We start from the raw sequence: 26,516 nt of genomic DNA, 5'->3' as shown, positions 1-26,516 counted from the left end.
AATAATAAACACCAAAAATTAATAAACGCATCACAAGTTTGATCTCCCTCTCTTTCTTCTCGGAACTCCTTTATTCCCCCCGCCAATATAAATGTTGGGGCAATATCCCCCCCACCACGTGTGCTGACAAACATTTATATCTGGATTCCTTCCCACCTCTCCAAAGAGAATAAAGGGGGGGGAGGACTTGTCTAGACTTGCTGCTAAAGACGTTTCACACCCAGGCCCTCCTCCTCCCCCGCATCTCGCCCCCACCGGTATTAATTAGTTACTGTTTCGTTCCCCCCCCCCATTTCGCGGCACTCCCCAGCCAGCCGGCCCCGCCCCCCTCTCCACCCACTCCGGGGGTTGACGCGCATCGCAGCCGCGTGACTTCCTGCCCTCCTCCCGCGTAGGTGAGAAAAATAAGACGTGCCCGAACCTGCCGAGGCCCCGCCCCCGAACTCTTCCCTCCGCGCCACGCGGGGGGGCGGGGCTCCCGAGCCGAACCAGCTGCCTCGGACCTCCCCCCCGCCACAGGAGGGATGTCCCCAGGGGCTCCGTGACGTCGCTGGGCGCCTGGGCCAATCCGGGGAGGCGCTAGGCGGGGGCTCGGGAGATGAAAGCCGGGCAGGGGGCGGGGGAGCCCCCTTCGGCGCGTCTCCCGGGCGAGCGGCGGCGCGGAGAAAAAGAGGGCGAGGGCAGGCGAGGGCGCGGAGAAGGCGCGGAGGCCGGGCTGGGACGCACGCGGGCGGGCGAGCGGGGCCCCCGCGGAGGCGGCGCTGCTGCTGCTGGACCGGGGCAGCTGGTTCGCGAAGTATGAGGCTGCCCGGTGCCGCCAGCCGCCGCCCCTTCCTCGCAGCCCGGTAGGGTCCCGGCCAGCCCCTGCAGCCCCTGGATGGTGCGCCCGCCGCCGGTTCTGCGCCCGCCGCCGCCGCCGCCCAACTTTGGATGATGACGATGAACTCTCTGGCGGAGAGCCTGCTGGGGGGCCCGCCGGACCCGTCCAAGGCGGCCTTCCTGGATTTCGGGCTCGGCCCGCCGCCCTCGCCGCCGCCCCAGCAGCAGCACCCGGCCGGCCTGGCGCCCCCGTACTCCCTCCAAGCCTTGCACCCGCTGCAGCCGCCGCCGCCGCCGCCGCAGCAGCAGCAGCCCCTCGACGGCGGCGCCTTCCCTCCCTCTGCTGCCGCCTCCTACGGCCGGTCCCTGGCTTATCCCCCCTACTCCGGGGCGGCCGGCGGTAGCCCCCACGCCTTCTACCACCACCACCACCACCACCACGGCGCCTCCTACTCGCCTTACCAGCAGACCTCCAGCGGCCTGGGCCACGGGACGAGGCTGGAGGAGACGGGTAAGGCGAGGCGCGGGGGGGGGGGGGGATGGGTAGAGGTGCGGGGAGGGGCAGCTGAATAACCCCCCCGTTTGGGAGAGGCGCCCCCTCCGCAAGACCTCCCCGTGTCATCTCCAGTTGCTTGATCCGGAGTGGTAGGTTTACACGGGGCCTTCCCCCTCCCCCTTTGTCGATTGTCCGCCCCTTCTCTCCCCGAAATTGGCACTTGTGTGAAAAGGGCAAATAGGGGTGTGTGGCGGGGGGGGGGGGGAATTGCGAATGAAGGTGAATGGTCTCCAAATCCTTTTGAGGTGGTGGTAAGGGGAGGAATGCGCTTCGTTTTGTTGGGGGCGGAATTTGGGCAAGGCTGGAGTTTCTCGAGTGGCCACTTCGAGTAAAACGTAACATAAGCCCTAGTTAGAGCAGAGCCATAGAAATGAATGGGACTTAAGTCAGTGACCGACTTAAGCCCCATTCATTTCTATGGCTCTGCTCTAAGTTGGACTTGCATTTGATTTTATCCTTGATGCCGAATTTTGCTGTATGTCACTTAGACACACAGGCACACATGGACTTAAAATAAAAGATAACTCTTGCCCTGCATATCACGAGAGGGGGAGGGGGACACCCCCCCCCCAAGTATACCTGTAGAAAACCGGAAGTCGTTCCAACAAAATACGCTTAAATCCAGTTTGTTTTATATTTGTTGGTATTCATGCGCTGTCAGTTGGCTGCAGTGTAGATCTGCAGTATGATCCTAGGCACGTCTACTCAAAACGAAGCCCCACTGAGTTCAGGGGCATTAACTCCCAGGTAAGCGTGTATAGGATTGCAGTCTTGCTTCACAGCTGGTCCATCTCTCTCTGTCTTGCACCGATCAGCACAAATGAGGTATTGCTTGTGAAAACACTCACTGATATCTGCGGAGAGAAATCAGAATTGTGCATCCCTGTATGCCCTGAAAAGGGCTCTAGAAATTGCTACAATTTTGAGAGGCAGCTGGCAACTGAATAAAGATGTCTTATCAGATGTACAATATAATGCAAAGGTTAAACCCTCTGGCTTTGTAGGGGCTTTGTAAATGACTCTGGCGTACAGCACCTTGTACAAGATTCCCTAGCTTCTAGGAGTGTGCACAGTTATTTCTCTCCCTTCACTTCCCAGGAATACACTTCTACCCATAATCTCCCCCACCCCATGCACCCATCCTCAGCTGGAAATAGTGTCATAGGTGTGGCTACTAGAACACTTGCCCTCGGGGGCAGCCCATCTGATAGACACCAAAACATTACTGGGTGGTGGTAGGTGGATATGGTTAGGTCTCTCTGCAGGTGCCTCTGGGGCAGCAAAGCTGGTAGTTACTTGAACACAACTGGGACCCTGTAGGAGCCCTTGGAGAAAACCACCTTGGCCCCTCTTCTGACAACCTCTATAAACTAGAATGCCTTCTTCAATCTGGCTGGGGATAATGGGAGATGTGGGTTAACATGGCCGGAGGGCACCAAGTTGGGGGAGGTCACTAGAAAGTATTTATTGCAAATTCTCAGAACAGCTTACAATCTCTGAAAATACATTTTAAACTGCCTATATGGTGTTTGAGCATGGGTGGTGCTGAGACAGGAGGAGGGGGTGAGAAGTCGGACAACAAATTGACCCTCTGTTTCCTTCCACTTCTAGAATACTATTTCACTTTGAGACTTGGGCTCAAGTGACCCTTTGACCAGGGGGTGGCTATGATCAGCAAGTCCCGACCTTTCTGCCTCAGTCTCTCTGTCTGTGAAATGGTCAGAAGAGTAGGAGCGCTGCAGAGAAGGGCTGGGTTGTTTGGTAAGAGTAGCCAAGACAAAAACTGATAGAAGGGAATTAAAGGGGCAATGTTGTAGGCTTATGCTTAGTTTCCTACTCCCTAGTCCTCAGCCTTTATTGAAATGAAGTCTGGGTTCTTGTGTCTGCACTTGTTCATAATCGCCCCTCCTAACCCTCCACTCACCCCTCTGCTATCTCCCCCTCTGTTGACATGTAGATTGAAAATGCCTCTGGGCACAGCCCTGACTGTCTCTCTTGCTTGTTATTGCTCTGTAAAACTACCATGTACGTTGATGGTGCTATATAAATAACTTGCCACCAGTGGATGAGGTCGGTTAAGCCACCCAGCAGGTCTAATGGCAGGTCTTAAGTGAATGCTCTGCAGCCAAATCCTGGCTCTTTTCAGTTTGGTCTGTTATTTGGCCACATGCAGAGTGCCTTTCGCCCCTACCAGAATGCTTCACCAGTCACCAATTCCGAGATAGGACTCACTCCTAGAAAATTATTTTGTAACACATGGAATTATTTTGTAAAACAAGCCTTTTCCCAAAGAGCTTGAGGTGGTGTGTTTACATGGTCCTTCCTCTGCAGAAGGACCCTGGGAAGTTGGTCAGGCTAAAAGATAAGTGACTGGCTCAGGGCCACCCAGTGAGCTTGGTGGCAGAGTAGGAATTCTTCCTGGCCTAAGCCCAACACTCTAATCATGATGCTGTGCTAGTTCCTATATCTACATTCACCTCTTTGGGGGCCCTTTCAGCTTCTCCATTTTTCAGTTCTTTCCCATTGGCTTCATAATCTAGAGCCCCTTTCAGGGAGAAATATTTTCTGTCTCGGGTACCATCAGGAAACATTTCTGTAGATTAAATCATTTTTGCATTTTGGTTTGGGGAGAGACCCTCTTCCTCCACCACTACCGCCCAGCTCCTTCGGGACACACATGATGGGTGATTTTCCTTCTCCTTTCCCCCCTCTTCCTCCTGATATATTATCAAGGGATATAATTAAAACAAGTCCTTTAGGAATTTATCCCAATGATTTTTGAACTCCACCATTGCCAAATACTTAAGCCCCAACCCTTCCAAAGGGTAGCATTTTAAATAATTTTGACAAAATCCAGATGTCTTCTGAAACATCGGGGCAAACTGTGGAATCCTTTAATGGAAAACTGCTTGACTTTGTTTATTTTAAAAAGTGCATGCAAAAATATTACTATTTCTCTCGCTCATTTTGCATTGCAAATTGAGATCTCTTGCATGCAGTCCCCAAACAACTTGGCTTCAAACTGATATCCCCCCCCCAAAAAAAAGGGGGTTGTTTTATTTCTTAAATGGAACTTTCTCATGAGACATTGAGCTGCAGTGGATGATTTGTGTGTCTGTGTTGTTTGTTTTTAGGCCCTGCTGAGTTTTTTTAAAAATATTATTGGATTTAAAAGAAGCAACTGATCTTAAAAAAAAAAAAACTTTTAAAGTCACTCAGTGGTTTGCAAATGGAAAACATGTGAATATTGTAACTCAAAACATTCTTTTGTTTTGATTTTTAAAAAAAATCTGAAATGAAAATGCTAAGGTGTTTTTTTTTTGTGGGAGAAGTATACATGAAATTTGATTAGGAGGGGGCAAGGGGGCCTCCTCCAACCCTATAGTTCAGGATTTATAACATTCCAAACCAGCCCCTACCCCTTTCTATATTAATGGATGAGAGTGTTTCAGAATGTAATGGTAAAATGACAGCCCACTCTGCATATCAAAATTGCTATAACAGTACCTTTGTATCAGTCACTGGGCAGATTTTTCTAAGATGCCTTAGGCGCTGGATCTACTGACCCTTTATTAAACAAGGTAATATGGATTTAACCCAATATCACTTAAAATGAAACTTGGGATCTCTTTCCATAGGAAATACACCAAAAAGTAAAATGTCCAGAATGCAATAGCACCACTTTGCTAAAGTTAAGGGGAATCCAAGTTAATTTGGCATAACTGGTTTCTTGATCAGGGGTGCGGGTGGGGTGAAAACTTGTAACAATTTGTGCAATCCCAAAGGTGTTTTTCCACTCCCTATCTCCAGTTGCCCTATTAAAGCTGAATGTTGTTGTTTATTCGGTCAGTCGCTTCTGACTCTTTGTGACTTCATGGACCAGCCCACACCAGAGCTTCCTGTCAGCCGTTGCCACCCCCAGCTCCCCCAAGGTCGAGTCCGTCACCTCCAGAATATCATCCATCCATCTTGCCCTTGGTCGGCCCGCTTCCTTTTGTCTTCCACTTTCCCTAGTATCAGCATCTTCTCCAGGGTATCCTGTCTTCTCATTATGGCCAAAGTACTTCAGTTTTGCCCTTGTCAAATATTACCCTTTTCAGAACTGTTCAGAGGCCTGACTTCTTAGACAACAGATACAACATGAGATTTGAACTGAGGGTCCCCAGTGCTTAGCCTACGTTTTCTGTGCTGAAGTAAAGATAGACTGCCTCTGACCATGTAAAGAGTGCTTCACCACTACTGAATAATCAAAGGCTGCCTCTCTGGGATGAGGGTGGCATCTCTTCTGATTCAGAGTCCTAGCTTCCAGCCAGTCCTCTCCCCCCTCCTTTCTTAAAAAGAAAGGAAGCCCTGAATTATAAGCAATCGTTTCCTTGGGGTGCGTGTTCGTATCGCTGAATTCCTGGCCTCCTTTCTTTTTAATTGGCACCTGTCAAGATCGGAAAGGGAGATAGAAGATGTCTTAATGATATTTGAGTCAAATCTATAACACCAGCACACGAGGAGGAATCCGTCGAAAGGGCTGTTCCAGAGCTGGTCCCTTGGCTGAAAAGCAAACTTTTATTTATTACAAGAGCGCGGATCACACCAGCAGCTAATTAGCATTGGAACGCGCCGCTGCTCCTCTTAATACGAAAAGGCGGTAATTATCGAGTGCAACAGGGGCAGCCCGCTGCCAAAACTCTTAATCATGCAGCGAAGGATCGGGAGGGCATCCGGCAGCTGCCACTTCCTAGCGGAGCGGAGATCGACCGGGCGCCGTTTCCTTTCACGATCGGCTTTTGGGTCGGCCTCAGCCGTTGGACTTGCGCACGATACGCGAAGTCTCACGGGCAGAATAAAAAGCGGAGGCGGGGAAAGCGCTTCCCGCTCAAGCGCCAGCTCGATCCTATCCCGATTTACCCCAGAGTAAAACCTGCTTGGGTCAGTCCTGCTTGGGTTCAGTGGGGCTTAGCCCCGACTGAGGCTCGCTCTGCCCCAAAGCCGTGCGTAGGGCGAGGCGCCTCTTAGCCCCCCGAAATCAGTGGGCTTAGCCCGCCTAACTCCGCTATTCGGCTCCGATCCTCTTAAGCGTCCTTCCTCCCAGCTAACCCCCTTGAAATCCAGGGAGCTTCGGGGTAAACGCGCGCAGGATTAGGCCGCAAGATAGTGAACGCTGCACTCCCTATCCACATTTCCCTGGGCCGAAGACCCCATTTAGCTCAATGGGACGTACTTCTGAGCAGACCTGTAGGATTGCATTGGCCTTCCTTGATCGTCCCGAGTTCTGTTGGCATAATGGGTATGTCGGTTTTGGAATTATACAAAATAATTGTATAAAATAATTATACAAAATAATTCTTCGTTAGCCACGAGGGAAAGTAATTAATTCGCACCTTCTGCCAGGAAGAGAGGGTCACAACGCAGGTGGCTTACTCAAGCCTACCAGGTGGCTTATTTCAGTTTAGTTACGATCGGTATTTTTACACCGCCCTTCAATCATGTTGCGAGGGCGGATTGCGACAGATATTTTAGAGCGGGTTGCACTGAAGTCATCGTGAGAAATTGCTTAGCAGGTTGCCAGTTGGAGAGTACTTTCTCCCCCCCCCCGCCCCACTTACTACTTGTAGAGTAGGGGTGGGCAACTTGTGACCCTCCAGATGTTGGACTGCAACTCCCATCAGCTAGCATAACGGTGGGGGGATGATGGGAGTTCCAATCCAACAACATCTGGAGGACCGTGGGTTCCCCATCCCTGCTTTAGGGGGTGAGAGGACTTAACAGTGGAATCCTATGTATATTTACTCGGAAGTAAAGCCTCGTTTAAGTCCAGCGGGACTTACTCCCAGGCAAGCGAGTGTAGGATTGCAGCCTTAACGCCCGCTTGCCTGGGAGTGGGCCCCCTTGAACGGAATGGGCTGCTGGGTAGACGGAGTAGAGGATCGCGCTGAAATAAGGCTACAGACGAATAGCAGTAACGCACACTCAACTGGGATCCGAGTAAACATGTCTAGGGTCGGCCTTTATTATAGTTGCAGTCTTGTGCCTACTTGGGAGTATGACCCATTAAACTCAGGGGGAGTCCCGAGGAACTATGCAGTGAGATCGGGCTGCAAAAACCGACTTTAAGGGCGCAGCCCTATGTGTATGTATATATGGTGGTTGGGGCAGCTGTAGGGTTTTTTTTCTCCTGTCTAACCCTCCATAGGTTTGCGCCGTAAAGGGTGACTGTGTGGACAGCCATGTTTCTACACCGAGGCTAAAATAAGACTGTGGTATTAGTGGGAAAGGCTGCGGATAAAGCTTATAATCATCATAGTTGTTTGTTTGTTTGTTTGTTTGTTAAATGTATTAAGTTGTCCTGTGCCAGGAATGTGAAACCTGCATGTACAAGGAATACACTTCGAAACGGTCGAGCCCTCCGTACTGGGTCTCTTTCTGACTAGCCGGAAGGGCCGCTTTTGATAAATTGGATGGGTTTTCAGGTGAAAACAAACATTGTACTCGAATCGTCAATGCAATGCAATTTGTGTGGGGGGAAAGGCAGAACAGCCTGAATTGAAATGCTTTTCTTAAAATACAACATTACAAAGAAGGGGCGGAAACGTTGCGGCCCCACTGGTTGGTCCGGATCGGTGTGTAAAGTGGTTTGGAAATCTCACCTGTAGCCGAGTAACCCGCTGGAAATCCATGTAGTCGCTCTAGTTTGACAAACCCCAGGATCTCGTTGAAGCAAACGAAATGCAAGAGGAAGAGGTCTTGCCTTCATAGCCACCTCCTCCCGCCGCCCCCCCCCCCATCAAGCATTTGGGGTTGTTTGAGGTGAACCACGCAAATGTGTACGCTAAGCTAAGAATTATTTACATCGAATTATTCCTGCCGGCCTCTCTTTGTGTGTATTTAAAACAACCCTTCCTTACAACATTTTATAATCCCCATCCCCGCCCCCCCCTTGGGAAGAAGAGGTAAGAAATAGAGGCTGAATCATTTCAAGGAGAGGTAGTGATTAGAACAAAAGACCACTTTAAAAAATCATTCGTCTATGGTTTCGATCCAGTAATTTGGGTTTTTCTTTTTTTTAATGAAGCCGTAGCCAGAGTCATTTTACGGTGTTGGTTTCCTCCCCCTGAAGGGCTGTAGTTACGCGGTGTTGAATATCAGGTTAATTTCACCAGTTAATTTCTGTTATGTTTCTCCGGCTCTTTTGTGATTTCTTCTGCTGGCTAAGGCTTACTTAGAGGAAAGTGTTAATGTCTGGTTAATTTCTATTGTCAGTTTCAACACTAGTTCAATTCTGACTCTTCTTGAACCCTCCTTAATCAAAACCTTGACTAAAAAATTATATTCATAGAAATTAGTTAATGTAATTGAATTTCTACAGGTACTATGGTTTCTACTATTTTATATTATTTTCCAGTCATTTTATTTTGCAGTGGCTTCTTTTAAGGCACTTTTATTTCCAGACTTTTTTCGTTTAAATTAGCAAGTGAATCGACAAGTTCCTTTGATGCCTCTCTCCCAAACGCTTTTACTTGGAAACCTCTTTCAGTTTTAGAGAGGCTTGTAATTCAAGAAGGGCTGGGAGAATCTGTAAGAAGGAATATTAGTGTGTATATATATAATAATTATGGAATGCTACTTTTCTAATAACCAGGAGTCAATATTTGGAGTTACATGGTGGGTAGTGAAATTCTGAGGATGTTTACTCAGATGTAAGTCCCTCTGTGTTCAAAGGGTTTCCCTCCCAGGCAGTGGATTGGATTGCAGCCTCATATTTAGTGATTATTGTTATTATTATTATTATTATTATTAATTCAGTTTGTGTTTAGATATTGACAGAGTGAAATTTCCTTTTTAAATTGACACCAGTGGTTAAGAAAGGGCTCGGATTATTTAAATCCTCCCCACCCAGCCCCTCCCCACCCATCAGCCAATACATTACAGACAGGAAAACTGACAAATTCGCTTTGACACCCCCTATGGCACAATCCAGTGGGGAATTTTTCTGCGCAAGACCACGGGGGTAATGCAGGACAACTACTTCCACCCCCCAGAAATTGAAATTAGCATTGTAAACAACGAAATATGGTTCTAAGTCGCCTGTAGTATTGATGGGTATGAATTTATAAATCGGGCACAGTTTCGCAATCCGAGATCAGAGACGTTTCTGATCATTAAAGGCGTAAAGGAAAAGGTCTTGAATTTAAAGTAAATTCTGATCCTGCACACGCATGCATATATATATATATATATATATATATATCTCCGGAATTTACTTTAAACGAAATAAAAGGAGGTATATATGTTTCCCCACGCCTTCCTTTCTTCTCCCTTCACTCGGTTCCTGGCCTCGAATCTGGTTCAGTTTACGAGTAAATCGCTCATCACACATACTGCAGATCCTTCAGCATAATAAAACACAGCGGCCTACGCAAAATAAAAATAATAAAAAGGACTGGATCCAGACTGGGTTAGGTGAAGTTAAGTCCCATTGAAATCTATGGGGCACGTGAGCCGCGGTCTAAATTAAGTCCCATTGATTTCAGTGGGAACTAGGTGGAAGGTACTTAAGTCTGGATCCAACCCCATGTCTGCTCGAACTAACTTAATAGTAAGCTTCTCTTTTTTCTTAGATGAGTCCACTGAAGCGTGGTGTTCTTTCTTCTTCTATTATTATTATTATTATTATTAATCCAGTTTTCCTTGTTTTTTTAATAGGGTAAAACGCCTCAGGCGTCCTGTTTTTTTTTATTAAATTATTCCTTAAGGGTTTAGTACTTTAATCTTTTTAACTCGCTGACATCTCGCACTCGGCGGACTGCATGTAGGCAGTCCTCATTAAAGCCTCCCCTCGTCGCCTCGAACAATCCGCAACTGTCTCCAGGCTATTTCGAGAGTTACCAGAACACGGATTGAAGCGGCAGGTACTTTTCAGCGGGGCTTGCGCAGGACAACTTCCCGCTGGCTTGTGTCCTTCGGTTTTAAACAGACTAACAGCACGATCCTACTACGCATTTTTACTGGTCACCAAGACCCACCGAGTTCATTGGGGTTTATCCAAAGTGTACACAAGACTGCAATTTGCACGGTCTGGAAACGGAATTAATTGGGAATAACCCCCATTGAAACCAATGGGATTTACTTCTGAGTAGACGTGTATAGGGTTGTCTTATTTCCTGTGGAGGCTGTTTCACTAAAGTCATTAGAAACAGAACAGATATTACCCAGATAATAGCAGGGCAATCCTGTCCATGTCTACTTAGAAGTAAATCCCACTGAGTTCAGTGGGACGTACCCCTAAATAAGCGTGCATAGGATTGCAGCCAAGTAATTCTAAGCAAACCGCGTAAGGAAATGGGAAAGGCCGGAAATCATAATGTATTATTAAGAATTATTTATTAATAATGATATAATGTCCGACATTCATCAGATTTTAACAATGCCTTAAGTGAAATAGTAGTGATATTTTCAGTCTCAATCCCATCCCCCCCACTGGTTTTGAGACTGGGTTTTTAATACATTGGAATCCAGCTATTTCGAATTCACAAGAGTAGTGGATTGAGCGCTTCGTTATTTGATAACTTGAACTGGGGTGTGCGTGTGTGTATACGCAGACACGCTCCTGAACAGAGAAACTCCTTTGTGAAACGTGCATTTTGACTGTAATCGCCAGATGATCGCTTGGCCTGCCCTAACATTTTTGTTGTGAATTTTCGGGCGGGGGGGACAAACCAGGACACGAGGGCGGGCCCATTAAACACACTGAACTCAATGCCCTTATTATTGGACTTCAACCAATCGCTTTCTTCAGCCGCGCTGTTGAAGTAAATGGAGCTTATTTACTTTTCAATCTGTTGAGAATCCAGGAATTGCTGCCCGATCCCCTGTTCGTTTACTGGAAAGTAAATTCCGCTGTGTTTTAATATTCCGTACTGAACGCGCGGGCGAAGGATTTCAGCCGTGCTGACCAATCCCCTGCACGTTTACTCAGAAGTAACCTTCACACTGGTGTCCGGGTTTTACTCCCACGTAAGGAAGTGTAAAGAAGCCGGGTTCCAATCCTCTCCGGGTTTAATGTGAAAGTCGTTCAAAGGCGCATCTTACTCTCGAGTAACATTAGTAAGCGGTCCCGATTTACTGCCCGATTTTATGGTTGTTTACTCTGAAGTAAATGGGCCGTGTTCCCAAGTAATTATACTGCGCCTAGGGGAGGATTGCAGCCGCGCACCGCAATCCTATATGCCTATTCGGAAATCAGCCCCATGGGGTTCAATTTTGCACTCCTAGACATGCCTACTCAGAAGTAAGCCCCATTGAGTTCAAGAGGGCGGACTCCCAGGGAGTGCAGGGATAGGACTGCAGCAGGCTTAAGTCTTTCAAACTTCCGTTAAAAGAGGAATAAGGGGGCCTCCTCCTCCAACTACCTCTTTCCAGGACGAAACTCTTGGTTTCCTGCAGGGCTACCACCGCAGGGTTGTTTTCAGGGAAAGGCGGTGGGGGGGGGGGTCTCCTCTCTCGTGCCAATCCTAATCCTTTTGCTTAATTGGACTGTCAGTCGGGTGAATTCCCCGCCACCTTGAATGATTGCAAAAGCGAGCAAGGCCGCAATTCGACGCTCTTATCGGGAGTCGATCGCGTTGCATAGAGTCGGACTGAACTTCCCAGTACAGCTGCAGAGGATCGGGTTCCATCGCCTTTGCAGAAGAATTCCTGGTCCTCCCCCAGCTTAGAAGTTTCTGCGATCTGCGCCAAGTCGAACTATGCTCGGTCCTCATACCTGGTGGGGCACCTCCGTAAAGTGAGGATAGAATCTCATAGATTAACTAGGGGTTTGTTTCAGCTGCCACATTTCTTTCTGTTTTCCCCTTCCTGGGGGTGTTCCTGCGCCTTTAACAGTGGCAAGCCGGCCAGCCAATTCAACCGGTCAAGCTTTTAAGAAGCGGTGATGGCCACTGCCTTTCTTCCTGTTCTGTAGTTCTCTCGCCCTGGCTCGGGGGCTTGGAGAAGGCTCTCTGGCACCTTAAAACACCAAGGAAAAGAACATGGTATGCTGGCTGGGGATGATGGGCACGGTACCCCAACACGTGGGGGGACCCAGGTCAGGGAAAGTTGGACAGTAACCAGTTGAGCTCATCAAGATAAATATTCCGAAGGATTAAAATCACCCATCTCTTGTTCATTGATGGTCTGGAAAACCAAGATTAGGAAATACGGAGGAGCTCTAGTTATATATTCTAATGGAGGGATTCTGTTAGCTGGCAAATGTATGCTGTGACAATACAATCCACTGCAAGAGGTCTGGACTAATTATACAGCAATGATACTTAGTAATATTTATTGCTAAGTATTAAGTTATATGGTGGGGCATGGGAAAGGGCCTTCTCTGCTGTGGCACCCCCGTTGTGGAATGACTTCCCCTTGGAGGCCCAATTGGCGCGTACATTGGTTTCATTTCGGCATCAAGTAAAAACATGGCTTTTTTCCAAAGCCTTTTAGGGCTAAATGCATTCCCTAAAGTAGCACACTGTTTTAACGGTTTATTGTTTTAAATTTTCATTGGTATTAGCTTGCTTAATAGTTTAAAGTGTTCTTAACTGTTTAAGTTATTTATCGTTTTAGACTGTTTAAATTGATTTTATCTGTATGCCACCCTGAGATCTTAATGATATAGGGCAAGGATACAAATGTTTTAAATAAAATAAATATTATGAGTACAATTATCATCTGTGTTTTATCTTGTGTATAAAAATACGGAGGATAATCATGCTGATAATAATAGATAGGTTCACTAATAGTATTTGTGAACTTTGGCTATTGGGCAGTATAGAAATGTAAATAAATAAATAAATAGCGTTAACAATAGTTTTAGTAAACTTTACACTAGTTCTGCCAGGAGTTCTGCGTCAGGGGAGAGAGGCAGAGAATAATTGCTTGCCTGAGGTTGCAATCCTATGCTATTTACTTGAGAAGAAGTCACACCAGTAGGAGACATTTCTAAGTAAAGGCACAGAGGATCACACTTTGAGGCTACCTAGTGCATTTGTGCTGGAGGTGAGGTTACAACCAGGAACTTGGCGTATTCCGGCTTTGTTTTTTATTAATTCTTTGCCTAGTGGATTTTCTGTTCCTTGCACTCCTTCTACTCTGCATCAACCATGACACGAAATATATTAAGATGAACTATATGTAGGATAACATGGATAGCATTAAAATGAGCTATATCCACTAGCATAATGCGGATCTCTTACAAAGACAGAAAACATTGCTTCTTTTTCTTTTTTCTCTTTTTTTGCAGTACATCTGAAACAAACTGTATTATTTACATCATTTTACAATAAGTATTGCTCTCCCTTGTTGGTTTTTAACCAAGACATGCCAAATCTCATGGCCTAATCAGCAGCTGTTCAGCCTGCTCATTTGCATGTTTACTTAGAAGTAAGTAAACCGAGTTCAATAAGATGTACTCCTATGCAAGTTTACATAGGGTTGCAGATGTAATCTCCTATGCATGGTAGGGCGTAATCCTACATATACTTAGGTTGTAATCCTATGCATGTTTGGACAGCAAAAAGTCCTACAGCTCCCAGCGTTCCCCAGCCAGCCATGCTGGCTGGGGAATGCTGGGAGGTGTAAGACTTTTTTCTGTCTAAACTTGCATAGGGTTGCACCACTGTTTGGTTAGTTAGAGCTGTCTATCTTCCAACTAAGATAGTTAGTTCCGATCGCTACTCAAACATACTTCTGAGTAAAGATAAATGGGGTTCTGCTGCAGAGGGATGTTCTGAAAGACTGGGCACATTGTGATGAGAAGCAAAGCTTCAACATTTTTACTTTGACATTTTACGGTATTAAGGGCTGCTGAGAAAAAAAAAATCCTGACTGAATAGACTGAACTGAATGCAATTTTTCAAAAAGAGAAAGGTGGCCGTGTGTGTGTGTTTGTGTAGGTCCTATATTATTTTAAAACTAAACATTAGAAGGGGAGTTATACATGTAATTTCATAGAACAGAACAGAAGGGTTGGAAGGGGCCTATAAGACCATCAAGTCTAACCCCCCCTGTTCAGTGCAGGATTTAACTTTCTTCTTCTTCAAAATCCAGCAATTTCAATTTCTATGTGGATCTGGATTTTTGAAGGAGGCTAGACTCTACTAAATAGTGGAAAGAGCAGATGTGTCAGGGGTGAAAAGGTTGTGCCATAAATGGGTTTGTGTGTGCATAACCTCATATGCAGTGCTGCCTGATCGCACAAGCAACAGAAGTGTGGGGGGGGCATTTCTCAGGGATGCAATCTTAGTGGCATGCACTGAGATCTCTTGCTGTGTTGCAGAAAATGCTCTGCTCTATAGTATGTGGTACAACACAAATTCTTGAGGACATCCCAGCCCAGTTCACTCATATGTTATTCCACAGGTTTCCCCATGAGCCACAAGCTTGTGAACTAGGCAACATTTATCCTTGGGCACACACATCTCCCTTCTCCTGCACTGATAGCTGGATTGGAGCCAATATTACCTAACAAATCTTACAATGTTTAGGGAACAGATGATCTTCCTGTCAAACCCTCAAACACACATACAGACTTTAAAAAGCGAAGAGCCAACTTTAAAATTTAAGAATTTAGCGGCCAATTCTGTTGTTAAAAAATTCATGATTTTTAAGGGAGCAGTGTCTTGTGAATTCTCTCCCCACCAGCACCTCCACCAATATTTTTTTTCACTTGTCAAAACTTTGTCTCCTGTTAAGTGTTATCTTCTTTATTGTGGCTTCTACAGTAGCACATGGATATGGTTTATTGAGGCGTCTAGGGAGTGTTCCTTGTTAAGCTTAACAGCTTGTCTTTTGCTTTGCATGTCAATTGAGCTTCTTAATTAAAATTCACCCCGGTGAGAATTAAAACCAGCTCTGCAAAGGGACCTCTTCCCTCTCTCCTTCCTCCCCCCTGACACAGTTTCAAGCCAAGATGAGGGAAAACAAGGCCTCTGATTGGACAGCAACTCTTTTCTGAAATTGTTTGCATTTTGCGGGCTTGCTTTCTTCTACTCAATTACTTTCTCCTTGGGGAAGGAGCAGGTTTTAAAAAACACAGAATATAATGAGGAATTCTTAGCATAATGCAATAAGTTTGGAATTTTCATAGAATCGTAGGGTTGGAAAGAACTGAGTATGCAGACTAGAGTCCCTATCCTCAGTCTAGTAAAAAAAAAAACAAATTAAACCATTAGAAAAGTATAGGCCTTTTATCCCTGAAATACAAAGGAGAGAAAAAAAGATCAAGTGCTCGTTACAAGCCTTAAGTGTTGATCTTGACAGAGGTCTCACCTTCCCCACCAGAAAGGGCGGGGGGTGGATTTAGAACATTTGGACCCATGATGCTGAAATATGTGAGGCTGAAATAGTTGCATTTTCCATCAGAGCTGGCTTTTATCTTTTGGGGGTGGGCGGGGGGTCTTGTGACAAGAACTTGAATTTCATAGGGCGGCACCAAATGTTCACAAGGAAACATTTTGAGTGTGGAAGTGTGTGCGTGTATGTCTGTGTGGGTACGACTGAGAAAGAGAAATGTCCTCCAGTTTCTTTTATTGCCCATCTCTTTCACTGTTTTTTGTGGCCTGATTGGCAAGGTTGAGCCTGCTTCTTCCTGGCCACTTGACCCCAATCAGCCAGGGGTAGTTTAGCCCACATTATGATGTCACGATGCCACAATGTTGTCAATCAGATTTGGCTACGTGATGACATGCCAAAGCCAATTCAGAGTAATGGCAATGCTTCCTGCTCTCATTCTGAATGGCTGAACTCTTTGGTCCTTTTTTGCACATATGTGTACACACACACACACACATCACCTAATGGGTGCGTGAATTTTTGCAGCCTCTCAATGTTTACCTGAAAGATGTCCTCCATTTTGGCTCAGCTGTGGAATTTCAGCCGACTAGGGCCATTTGAAAGCTCGAATGGCAAATTTGTTTGTTCTGATCCCAAATATTTGCAGGCAGTTTGCTTGGGTAATCTTTTGAACGCTTCTCCAATTATAGTAATGTGTTTTATTTTGTTGTGGAGGTACATTTCTGTGCCTTTCTCTTCGTCCCCATCCCTGCATTAGACATTCATTCAGGCTAGACTTGTACCTTGGCTTAAAACCTAGCCCACTGTTCAAATGCTCCACTTGCTAAGGGCGCAATCCTATGCATGTTTAGGCAGAAAAAAGTCCTACAATTCCCAGCATGCCCCAGCTGACTGTCTGGGGCATGCTGGGAGTTGCAGGACTTTTTTCTGTCTAAACATGCATAGCATTATGTCCTAAATAGCTTTCGGCAACAATTCAAGAAGCACTTTGAAACTGGATATGTGCTTCCATCTGCACTGCAAAGTTAAAGTCGGTTAATGGTCACATATTCCAAAAGGAATTGTGGGAATTGTAGTTTTGTGACGGTGTAAGGCAGCCTTCTCTGACCTGGCGCCCTCCAGATGTTTTGGATACAACTCCCATGATTCCTTACCATTTGACCATGCGGGTTGAGGCTGATGGGAGTTCAAGTCCACAACACTTGTGTGATGGAATATGCATTGTAATGTGAGGGGTTGACAAGAATGTGTTGTGTTTGGTAGAAGGGATTAGTTCTATATGTATTATGAGCTAGCTTTGAGGGCAAAAATATGTTTTTGGAAGTGGGGCAAAGGCGCTTGCTACAGGCAGGTTTGTTAATCCTTAGGAGCAAATACGTTTCGCAACTTAGGACATGGGCCCTCATAAAGGTGCTGTTGAGAAGAAGCCCTGTTAGGGTTAGATGTCAGAGCTATGTACAGGAGCTATGACTAAGTCTGAAGCTCCTGTCTGAGTCACCTGCGTGGCTGTCTGTTAAGATAAGGAACTGGAGACAATGTTAGGTAGAACCTTACGAAAGGTAAGATTGTGACCTGGTTGAGCAGAGAGATCCTGGAAGAACGAGAAGCCCCCCAAACATGCTTATGCTGACTCTGTCAACCAGCCATGCCTTCTATTTAGGTAAACATGAAATTTTAATATTAACTGTTGGATTGAGAGGAACTTCGATTTTACTTTATTAGGAATATGCTTGCTACTCTTTCTGTTATATGGTTGGTAACAATAACCTGCATGTATTTAGGGATGTTTGTGATTTACCTGACAATGATAAAAGCATGTTATACTTTTAAATCATTTGAGCAATCAGTGTATATTCTTTGCTATTAATTTTGTGCTGTCTGGGTTGGGAGGTGTTTCAGAGACCACAAGCTAAGCATTAATACCTGAAGCTCAGAACACTCAGCTGGGATTTATAAATCTGTTGCTGAGTGGGGATCTTGAAGCAGCTGTTTTCTCTCTTGATCAGGTGAGTCACAGACACACCTGCTCAGGTAAGGGAGACAAGCTAGTCAGATGGAGCAGGACTAAGTCACCTGTCTCACTTGGAGGGCACTAAGCTGGGGGAGGCTGGTGTAGTGAACTCTCCCAGGGCTGCACACCCCACTTACTTTCTCCACACATCAATAAATGGCTGTGTGAAACTGGCACCTGTGTGAATTCTTGGGATTCCCTGATGAAGCAATCCATCGCTGTTTAGAATTTTAGTCTAGTCCTCTGTATGTCTGACTGCTTCTCTGCATGTGTGCTTATGTTTGGGGTTTGCTTGGGCCCTCAGACCTGGCAGTGAGGAGCAAAGTGCCTCTAAGCATGCACACAGAACCTTTCTGTCACCACAGCCTGCCCACCCACCATCGCATCTGAGATTATGGGGACTAGCTTCCAGGTCGGAAGTCATGATTCCTCTGTCACTTTTCCATGTAGGAATTAATTACTGATTGAATGGACCAGTGCTGGGTTTTGTTTTTTGCTTTTGAACCTGCACATTTATTGGGGAGCAGGCTGCTTTTGAGTGCATGCAAAGCGCTTTCTCTGCCTTCATTGCATAACTGCAGCGGGTTGCCAATCGTGCATCAAGGGCTTCAAGGCAGGCTGGGGTGGCAGCACAGCCGTCTCGCGGTTGATTCCTTGGGGCACTGGTGCAGGTGACGACTTCACCACATTTCAGTCAGTAGGAGACCCAAAAGGAGTAGTAAACACAGATATTTTTAAAGAAGCCCCCTGACGCGTTTGCATGTATTAGCCCAAAGTCTGCTTAAAGCCACGCGCTTTGCCTGATGACGTATGAACAGGCACATTGAAATTGGGTCCAGTGACACAGAGGAGCTTACTTTTCTTGTTGAAATTTGTTTGTTTTGGAAGAGCTTGAGAAGTCTACCATCATTGAGAATGGGGAAATCCGCATCAATGGGAAGGGGAAGAAGATCCGTAAACCACGCACCATCTACTCTAGCCTCCAGCTTCAAGCCCTCAACCAACGGTTCCAGCAAACTCAGTACCTGGCGTTACCCGAACGAGCGGAGTTAGCAGCACAGTTGGGCTTGACCCAAACACAGGTGAGATGGAGGGAGCAATTGGCATGCATTTCCCTTCATTTATTTGCTCCATTTGTAATGCATCCTTCTTCTCCCCCAACCCCCACTCCAATATCCTGGGAGTATACGTGAGGATTATCACTTTCTGTTCTCACAACAACCCTGCGAGGTAGGTTGGGATGAATGTTAAGTGACTTGCTCAAGGCCACCCTGTGGCTCAAACTGCACATGGTGTTAATCGCAGTGGAGGCTGGTGGCTCCAATTTTGATGGGGCAGTGAATCCACCCTGGGTTTTAGCCAGAACCAGCCAGAACTCCAAGGTGCTGAACCCAACCCCAAAATAGGTTCATCACTTTGGATAGCTCGTTTAGAGATCTGGCTGAAATCCTAGAGTGGATTCATAGCCCCACCAAAATCAGAGCCACCAGCCTCCACTGGTTAATTGTGTCTATCCATCTTGCCCCCCACTGGCCCAGTGTGCAGTCTCTAGTGGGAGATTAGTACTGTGTGTGTGTGTGTGGGGGGGGAAATCTTACCTCTTTCCTGTATGCCAGTTTTCCAAATTGGCCTCCCAACCTGCTTTTAGCTCTCTGGGAGGGGGCAGGGAAAGTACACATATCCTTCCCCTCACACTGGGCCAAATGCAGCAGGAAGGTGGAAAACTAGTGGAGAAGAAAGAGTTAAAAATCCCCACCCACCCCGCTGGCTTTCTATTGGAGACTACAGTCTGGATTGCTGCTCTAGATTAAAAGATAAAACTTGAGATGTCGGAAGGCTATGCATAATAAATGTCATCATGTATAGTGGAGCCTGAGTGGGGATTTGAACCAGTGCTTTTCCACATCCAAACAAACACAGTGTTTTAGCCATTTGTTCACACCAGCTGCCTCATCTCTGAAGCCAGGGGTGGGTACTTGTTGCTGTCCTGATATTGCAGATGGAGGGAGGTGCTGGTAAATTCTGGCTTGCCTAAGGCCACCTACTGAATTCCTGCTGTGGAGAGTTTTGAATTGGGGACTTGGAGGCTGTTTGTTTGTTTGTTTGTTTACTTATCATTTTATATTGTGCATTAGCATATTCAGGGTCCTTCCAATCCACATATCTACAGCCCTGTAAGGTAGATGATGATGATGGTTGTGGTTGTTGTTGTCCTGATATTGCAGATGGAGCGGGTGGTGGTAAATTCTAGCTTGCCTAAGACCACCTGCTGAATTCCTCTTGTGAACAGATTTCAACTGGGACTTAGGGATGTATGGACTGTGTAAACTCCGCTGCGTTTGTGCTTCGGGAATTGTCAGGCGCCTTTTGTTCCGTCGTCTGCTCACAGACGGATGCGATTCTTTTTCCTCGTCATGTGGAAAATACGCAAATAGTTACGTGAGAGGTTTTGTAACCGTTTACATAATTTATCAGTACATAACATTTAGAGTATTGTCCCGCATTCCATTCAACTTTTCCTCAGCAGAAACATGGGTATTTTCCTGCAAATAAATACACGTAAATTTCAAGAAAGTAAAAAAAAAAAAAATCCGACAGTGCACGAACTCCATGCTGCCTGTGGGGGTCGCTCTACAGCAGATTCTGCAGGTCGGATTCTTAGAAATCCAAGCTCATTTTAGTCCCTCTCGAATTTCTCCAGATTCCGACTGGGACTTGGAGGCTATTTATTTGTTTGCTACATTTATACCTCGCCTTTCTTCCAAGGATATCAAAGCAGTGCAACAGAACTCTTTCTTTCCCCCTCCCCCTCCATTTTAGCCTAGCAACAACAACCTTGTGAGGTGGATTAGGCTTGCCCAAGATCAACCAGTGAGTTTTGTAGCTGAGTAGGGATTTGAACCTGGGTCTCTTCTGTCCTAGTCTGACACTCAGTCTAACCCGCTACATCACACGGGCTGTTATACCTCGGGCTGTTTAGCCACTGTGTTGTCACAGTAGCAGAAAAAAGTCTTTATTTATTCATTTATTACATTCCTATACCGCCCAATGGCTGAAGCTTTCTGGGTGGTTCACAGCAAGATAAGTAACAATAACTACAATAATGGTGCTTCAGATGAGGCTTTTATTGTGCAATCTCCCTGCCTCGTTCACAGATCGTAACATCATCTTCAACTCCTAACCCTCCCGTGCTTTTCCAATGCCACTTTGGTCCTTTTTCTTACTGCGGAAAATCCATTAAGGAGAAAAATTTGGACAAGATGCACAATGCCTTCTAACTGGTAGTACTTCAGAGTCCTCAGTCTGGAAGCACCCTAAATTACGTGGCCCATTTCAAACCGTTTGAAACGCTACTGCAGATTATCATTTATCATTCCTTCTATTTCTAATGCTCACGCCTTGAGTGTCATTCCTTATGCAGTCAGGATGGCACACCTATGCAGAAGACAGCAGGTATCAGAAGACTCGGTGGGGAACCCCAAGGTTTGCAGATATACAAAAAATATTTAGGGGAAAAACTGTAATGCAGGGAGGACACCCAAAAATAGCCCATTCAAGACTGAGCATGCTCAGTGGCTGTAGAATGCTGGCTGACTGTCAGGGGGCGAGGTCTGTTCAGTTTATCTTTTTTCTGCCCCTGGGTTTGGTTAGGCCCAATTCTGTGTCAGTGTACGAGTTTTATTTTTAAAAGTCTTCTCATACTATATGAATTTTTGTGTGCACGTTTTCCAGATGTATGCATTATTGTCTGCACAGTTTGCTAACGGATGCATTTTCGCAAGCTATTTCTTTATAATAATGTGTTCCCTTATAGTAATAGCATTATTTTCATGATTGTGTGCATTTTTAGGGCACCTTCCTATAGTGCATGGATTTTTGTGCATACTTTCCACTAATGTGCACATTTTTTTTAAAAAAAGTGGGGAACTGTAGTGCTACATTCGGGGAAAATATGAATGTTGATGTGCGGCTCTGTTCCAGTTTGCTGTTCAGTTGGTGCAAATTTGGCAAATCTGCCTAAAAATTGAGACAGAACGAATGTCTCACCCAACCCTAATTATGCCCATAGTTTGCAAAGAAGAAGGACTTTTAGGGGGATCGGTGCTGTGGAAAGTTTCTTCCACCCACTCAGCAGCCTCCCTCATAGCTGGTTGAACAGCTTAAAGAGAGAGCTCGAGACAGACAGATGTCAAGGGTGAGCCCACAGCCAGAGGCATAAAAAAGATTTATTTTTTAAGACAGAGAAGAAGAAAGTCAAGTAAAAACTTGACAAATCTGCATGCTGAGGATTTGGGGGGGGGGCAGATTCTAAGGCTGCAAAGTGTTATAAAACGGGGTTCTTTTTCCGGTCAGTGCGACAAACTCAGTCAGTTAAGATACAAACCAGAAAGGGGGCCTTACTTCATCTCTTTCTAGTGAACTGCGGGCTGGAATGTAACAAATAGACCACATGGAATATTCCAAACCCAACAGTTTCTCCAACAGGCTGCTTGGTAGATGAGGGTTCCATAAGAGGTTCGCCAATGGAATTCTTGGCTTATGAGCAGGAGCCAGGGTGCGTATTTTGCAACAGGATGTTGGTTCCACAGTGGAATGCAGGACAAATGCAGTGCAAAGCCAGGTTCCATTTTGCCCCAGTGCAGGGCAATGCTGTGCCCTTGTGGAAACAGATTTCTACGCATGGATCTGCGGTACTGGGTGTGCAAAAGCTTGCTCAGTGTTTTACCTCATAGAGACGGTCATATACGCTGAGCTTGCATGCTAAACACTGTTCAGCAGAGATCAGCCTTGACGGCTCCCCTCTCTGCGCCACCATCAGGGTCCATCGGATTGGTGAGTACCAGAGAAGCCAGGTACCAGGCCCTTTCAGTGGTGGCCCCACATTTCTGGAGTTCTCTCCTGAAAGAAGTACATATGGCTTCACCTGTATCTGCCTTTAAGCAGGCATTGACGATGTTTCTGCTTTGTTCAGTGTTTTTATCGATGTGCTATGCATGCTGGTTGTTTGCGGCTGCTGTTTTTAAGCCATTGTTAAACTTTTAACACTGTATTTACACTGTTTGTTCTTAATTTTACATTTTTGCAAGGCCCTTCAGGACGTTTTTGTTTGTTTGCTTTTGCCCTGAAAGGAGGGGTGTAAATGTATTAAATAAATTAATATTTTCAGGATGCATCAATGTAAGCACAGGCTTCTACTTTTCTCTGAATCAGCATTTGTGATCCAAAAAAGCATTCTGGCCAGGGTAGATTTGATGCTTATTTTACAGGCAGTTTTAGCTCCCTCCATTTTGCTTGTGTGTGAGAGAGAGAACGCTTAGCATGAATGCAATGCTTTTAAATACAAAGACTGATTGTGCTTTTTTTATTGCGCCTTGTCTCCTAAATACATTTGCTCAAGGGAAGTCCCTGATGAACAATAGATTTTTTTGTTTTGTTTTTTAAAGAAAGCTGGAGGTGGTTTCAGGGAGGCTTTGTTTCTCATGGTACCCACACTTACTTCTTTTGTCCCAACCATCCTTCAAGACAAACAGGTTTTGCAGGTTTCTGAAACAATACAAAGACCTGCAAAACCTGTTTTCCAGGGATGAAAGTGGGATGAGTGTTCGCACCGTAAGCAGTGATCCTTCTTTTGAGCCACCCTTTCTGGGGCAGAACATATCTGTCCCAGCCCAAGCGTGTTTCAGATAACTCCATAGCTCCATCTTATGTCCAATGTTCAGGTCATGAGTGCCCTTGCTTACATAGCAGACGTGGGGAGCCTGAAATTTGCAGAAGTACAAAATATCTTGGGGTGGGGGAAGCCCCCAATGACTGAACATGCTTAATGGTCGCACAAGGCTGATTGATGGGCGGGGGGACTGAAAGCGAGCGGGGGCGGGGTAATGGAATGGAGTGGCTGGAATCCTGAGCAGCAGGGCTCCAATTTTGTTGCAGCTACCAGTCATTTTCCCTGCTGACAAGTCGGTAAAAAGTAGGGATGTGCGGACTTTATAAAATCCCTTCCATCTGCGTTTCACGGATTGTCACGTGCCTTTCGTTCCATCATCCGCTCATTGGCGGAATTTAATTTTTTCCAATTTCCCGAATTTGCACAAATTCACAAAGTCCCCCAACACACACACACACACACAAATGTGCAAAGCCCCCCAGAATGCATTTCATGCTTTAGCCTGTGGGGGGAAGGCATTTTTTCAGCTGGTGTTTTTGTTTTTACGTATTTTTCTACAACTAAATTTGCATAACATTCCAGAAAGTTTTTTTAAAAAAACTGGTCTGCAATTCCACCGAATCTGTGGAACTCGAGAAAAGGTGGACCACTGGAGAATCGACAGGTCAGATTCATAGAAATCCAAACTCTTTGATTCTGTTGCAGATTTCTCTGACATCCTTAGTAAAAAAAAAAAACCCTGATAGGGTGGATGGAACATGGGAAGCTTCCTTGTACCAGTGCAGTCTACTGGCAGCACCAAGTTGTCTAAGAGACAGGCCTTCTGTGCAGACCTGAGTCCCAGTGCTTCCTCTTTCACAAAGAAAGAGAGAGACAGACAGAAAGCGAGAGAGAGAGAATGCAATGAACAGATGCATAAAAGGGAAGAGACACAGGGGAAAGAGTACGTGAAACAGGGCAAGGAATACAGGCGAAAAAGAGGAAGGGAGAAGAGAGATGGAGAAAGAGAAAGAGAACAAGGAGCTGGCAAGGGAAGGCATGTAGCTCCTGAAAACATTTCACTTGCTCACAAGAAACCCTTTGCTAGGATGATTAGTCAGGCTCCAGTCTGGGAGATCTCATCGCCTTTTTTTCTTTTCTTCAAAAGCTGCAGGCTTATTATCATGGGTCTAGACTTTTCATTGTTTTCTCTCCTTCTGCATTTTAAACTATTATCCAATGTAACATATGACACCTTTTCCCCTACCTGACCCCAACTTTGCAATATGATCTGGTGGAGATAAGTGCAGACTCTGGGGTGGAGGGGTAAATCATGGATTTTTCTACTGCTTCCCCCTGCTGTAGTTTTCCACCTCCTTGAAATGCCCTGCAGACCAATGTTTACACTTTGCCCTCTCTGAGCTTTCCAGAAATGCCATTGTGCAATCAGCATTTGGAAAAAGGAGATAGAGGGGGGTGGGGGCGGGGGTGGCAGGAGGAGAGCTTCTTGGAAGAGTTAGCTGGGGTCAGACAGCAACAGTGCGCATTTAAAAGGCAAGTGAGGGCAGGTTGCTGGTGAAGTCTGCCAGATCACCTGTAGCAAGGCCCTGGTACTTCACAGGCTTTATCATCCTTTATCCTTGCCATAGCCCTGGGAGATGGGACTTTATTATTACCATTTTACGGATGAGGTAATTAAGGCAGGATAGGGGGGAGGAGAGAATTGTAGCACCGGAATGTACTGGGAGGCTATCCAAACCAAACTCTTGCCAGGAGGCAAGGCAACCCACACATGGGTAGATCACAGACTGGTTCAGGGTGGCTGAGCCATTCGTAGCCTCAATGGCTGCACCAAGCAATCCAGGAGGATCCAAATTGCAAAACATTGTAGAGCATCTTTCTCGGGGTGCAAGCTGCTTTACTCATGCTCTCCCATATTATTGCTGTCCCAGTTGGCCGCATAGGTTCCATGTGCATTCAGGCCCTGGATCAGTCTTAATAGGGAGACATTTTTCTCCCTCTCTCCTCATACTAGAACCCAGGGTCATCCCATGAAGCTAATTGTAGGAGAGTCAGAACAGGTAAAAGGAAGTAAAAATTCCTGGTTGTGGAACGAACTCCCTAGAGAGGTTCGCCTGGTGCCTACGTTGTACTCTTTCTGGTGCCAGGTGAAGCCCTTTTTCTTTTCCAAGGCATTTTTAGCATTTTAGCATTCCAGCTTTTTTAGCTCTGCTGTCTTAAATCCGCTATTGCATTTTAAATATCTGCATTGCTGCTAGGTTTTACTCTGGTTGTATTTTTATTCTGTAGTTTTAGGGAGCAATCCTATGTGGATCGAAGGTGACGTCCGACCACCCATCCAGTGCAGGGCGGGAGGAGTGGTGAGGAGTGGTGAGGAGTGGATCTCCCTTTCGCTCCCCCTGCCCTGCTTTTGCAGCTAGACAGCCGATTTCAGCTGTCTAGCTGCTGGACCTCGGAGCGTGGGAAGCGGCAGCTGGACGACACATAGGAAGTGTCGTACCGGCAGTTCTGACCTCCGCGCTCTGCCCCCAGGAGTGCCCCGTTTTCCCCGCTCCGCCCTGCTCTTTTGAGCACGGAGCACAGGGCCGATCCGTGCTGCCTACGGGAGCGGGTGGAGGTTGGTTCTCCGAGAACCAACCAATCCTATGGCTGTCTAGCCACTGAGTAGCAGCCATAGGATTGTGCCCTTAATCTATTATATTTTAGATTGTTTTTTTCTGTGGTATTTTTGTGGTTTTAATTTTGAGAACCACCCAGAGAGCTTCAGCTATTAGGCAGTGTAAAAATGAAATAAATAGGTCTTTCTTCACACAGCACAGAGTTAAACTATGGAACCCGCTACCGCAGGATGTAGTGATGGCCACCAATTTGGATGGCTTTATAAGGAGGTGAGACAAATTCATGGAGGAGAAGGCTATCAGTGGCTACTAGTCCTGATGGCTCTGTGCTACCTCCAGTATCATGGGCAGTACACCTAGGTGCACCAGTTGCTAGGGTACATGGGCAGGAGGGTGCTGTTGCACTTGTGTCCTTCTTGTGGGTTTCCTGGTCAACAGCTGGTTGGCCACAGTGTGAACAGAATGCTGGACTAGATGGACCCTGGGTCTGATCCAGCAGGGCTCTTCTGATGTTCTTAA

General features: G+C 46.1%; 1 protein-coding gene across 2 annotated transcripts in view; it reads left to right on the top strand.

Annotated features, from left to right (window-relative positions):
• The first annotated feature begins 692 nt into the window (after positions 1-692).
• DLX4 (distal-less homeobox 4) overlaps positions 693-26,516 on the top strand; it is a 28,797-nt gene continuing 2,973 nt past the window's right edge. Inside the window, exons 1-2 of one of the 2 annotated variants that reach the window (XM_084804767.1) lie at positions 693-1,330; positions 18,600-18,793. In XM_084804767.1, the coding sequence (XP_084660893.1) occupies positions 931-1,330; positions 18,600-18,793 (594 nt within the window). In that variant the 5' untranslated portion in view covers positions 693-930. The remainder of the gene's footprint in view (positions 1,331-18,599; positions 18,794-26,516) is intronic. The other variant, XM_084804769.1, reaches the window with a different exon arrangement.

This window comes from Heloderma suspectum, chromosome 6 (genome assembly GCF_057233095.1).
Source record: "Heloderma suspectum isolate Gila_16-S chromosome 6, 16-S_ref, whole genome shotgun sequence".
Lineage (NCBI taxonomy): Eukaryota > Metazoa > Chordata > Lepidosauria > Squamata > Helodermatidae > Heloderma > Heloderma suspectum.
The sequence above is the reverse complement of the archived record's forward strand: the minus strand, read 5'-3'. Positions and strand labels throughout refer to the sequence as shown.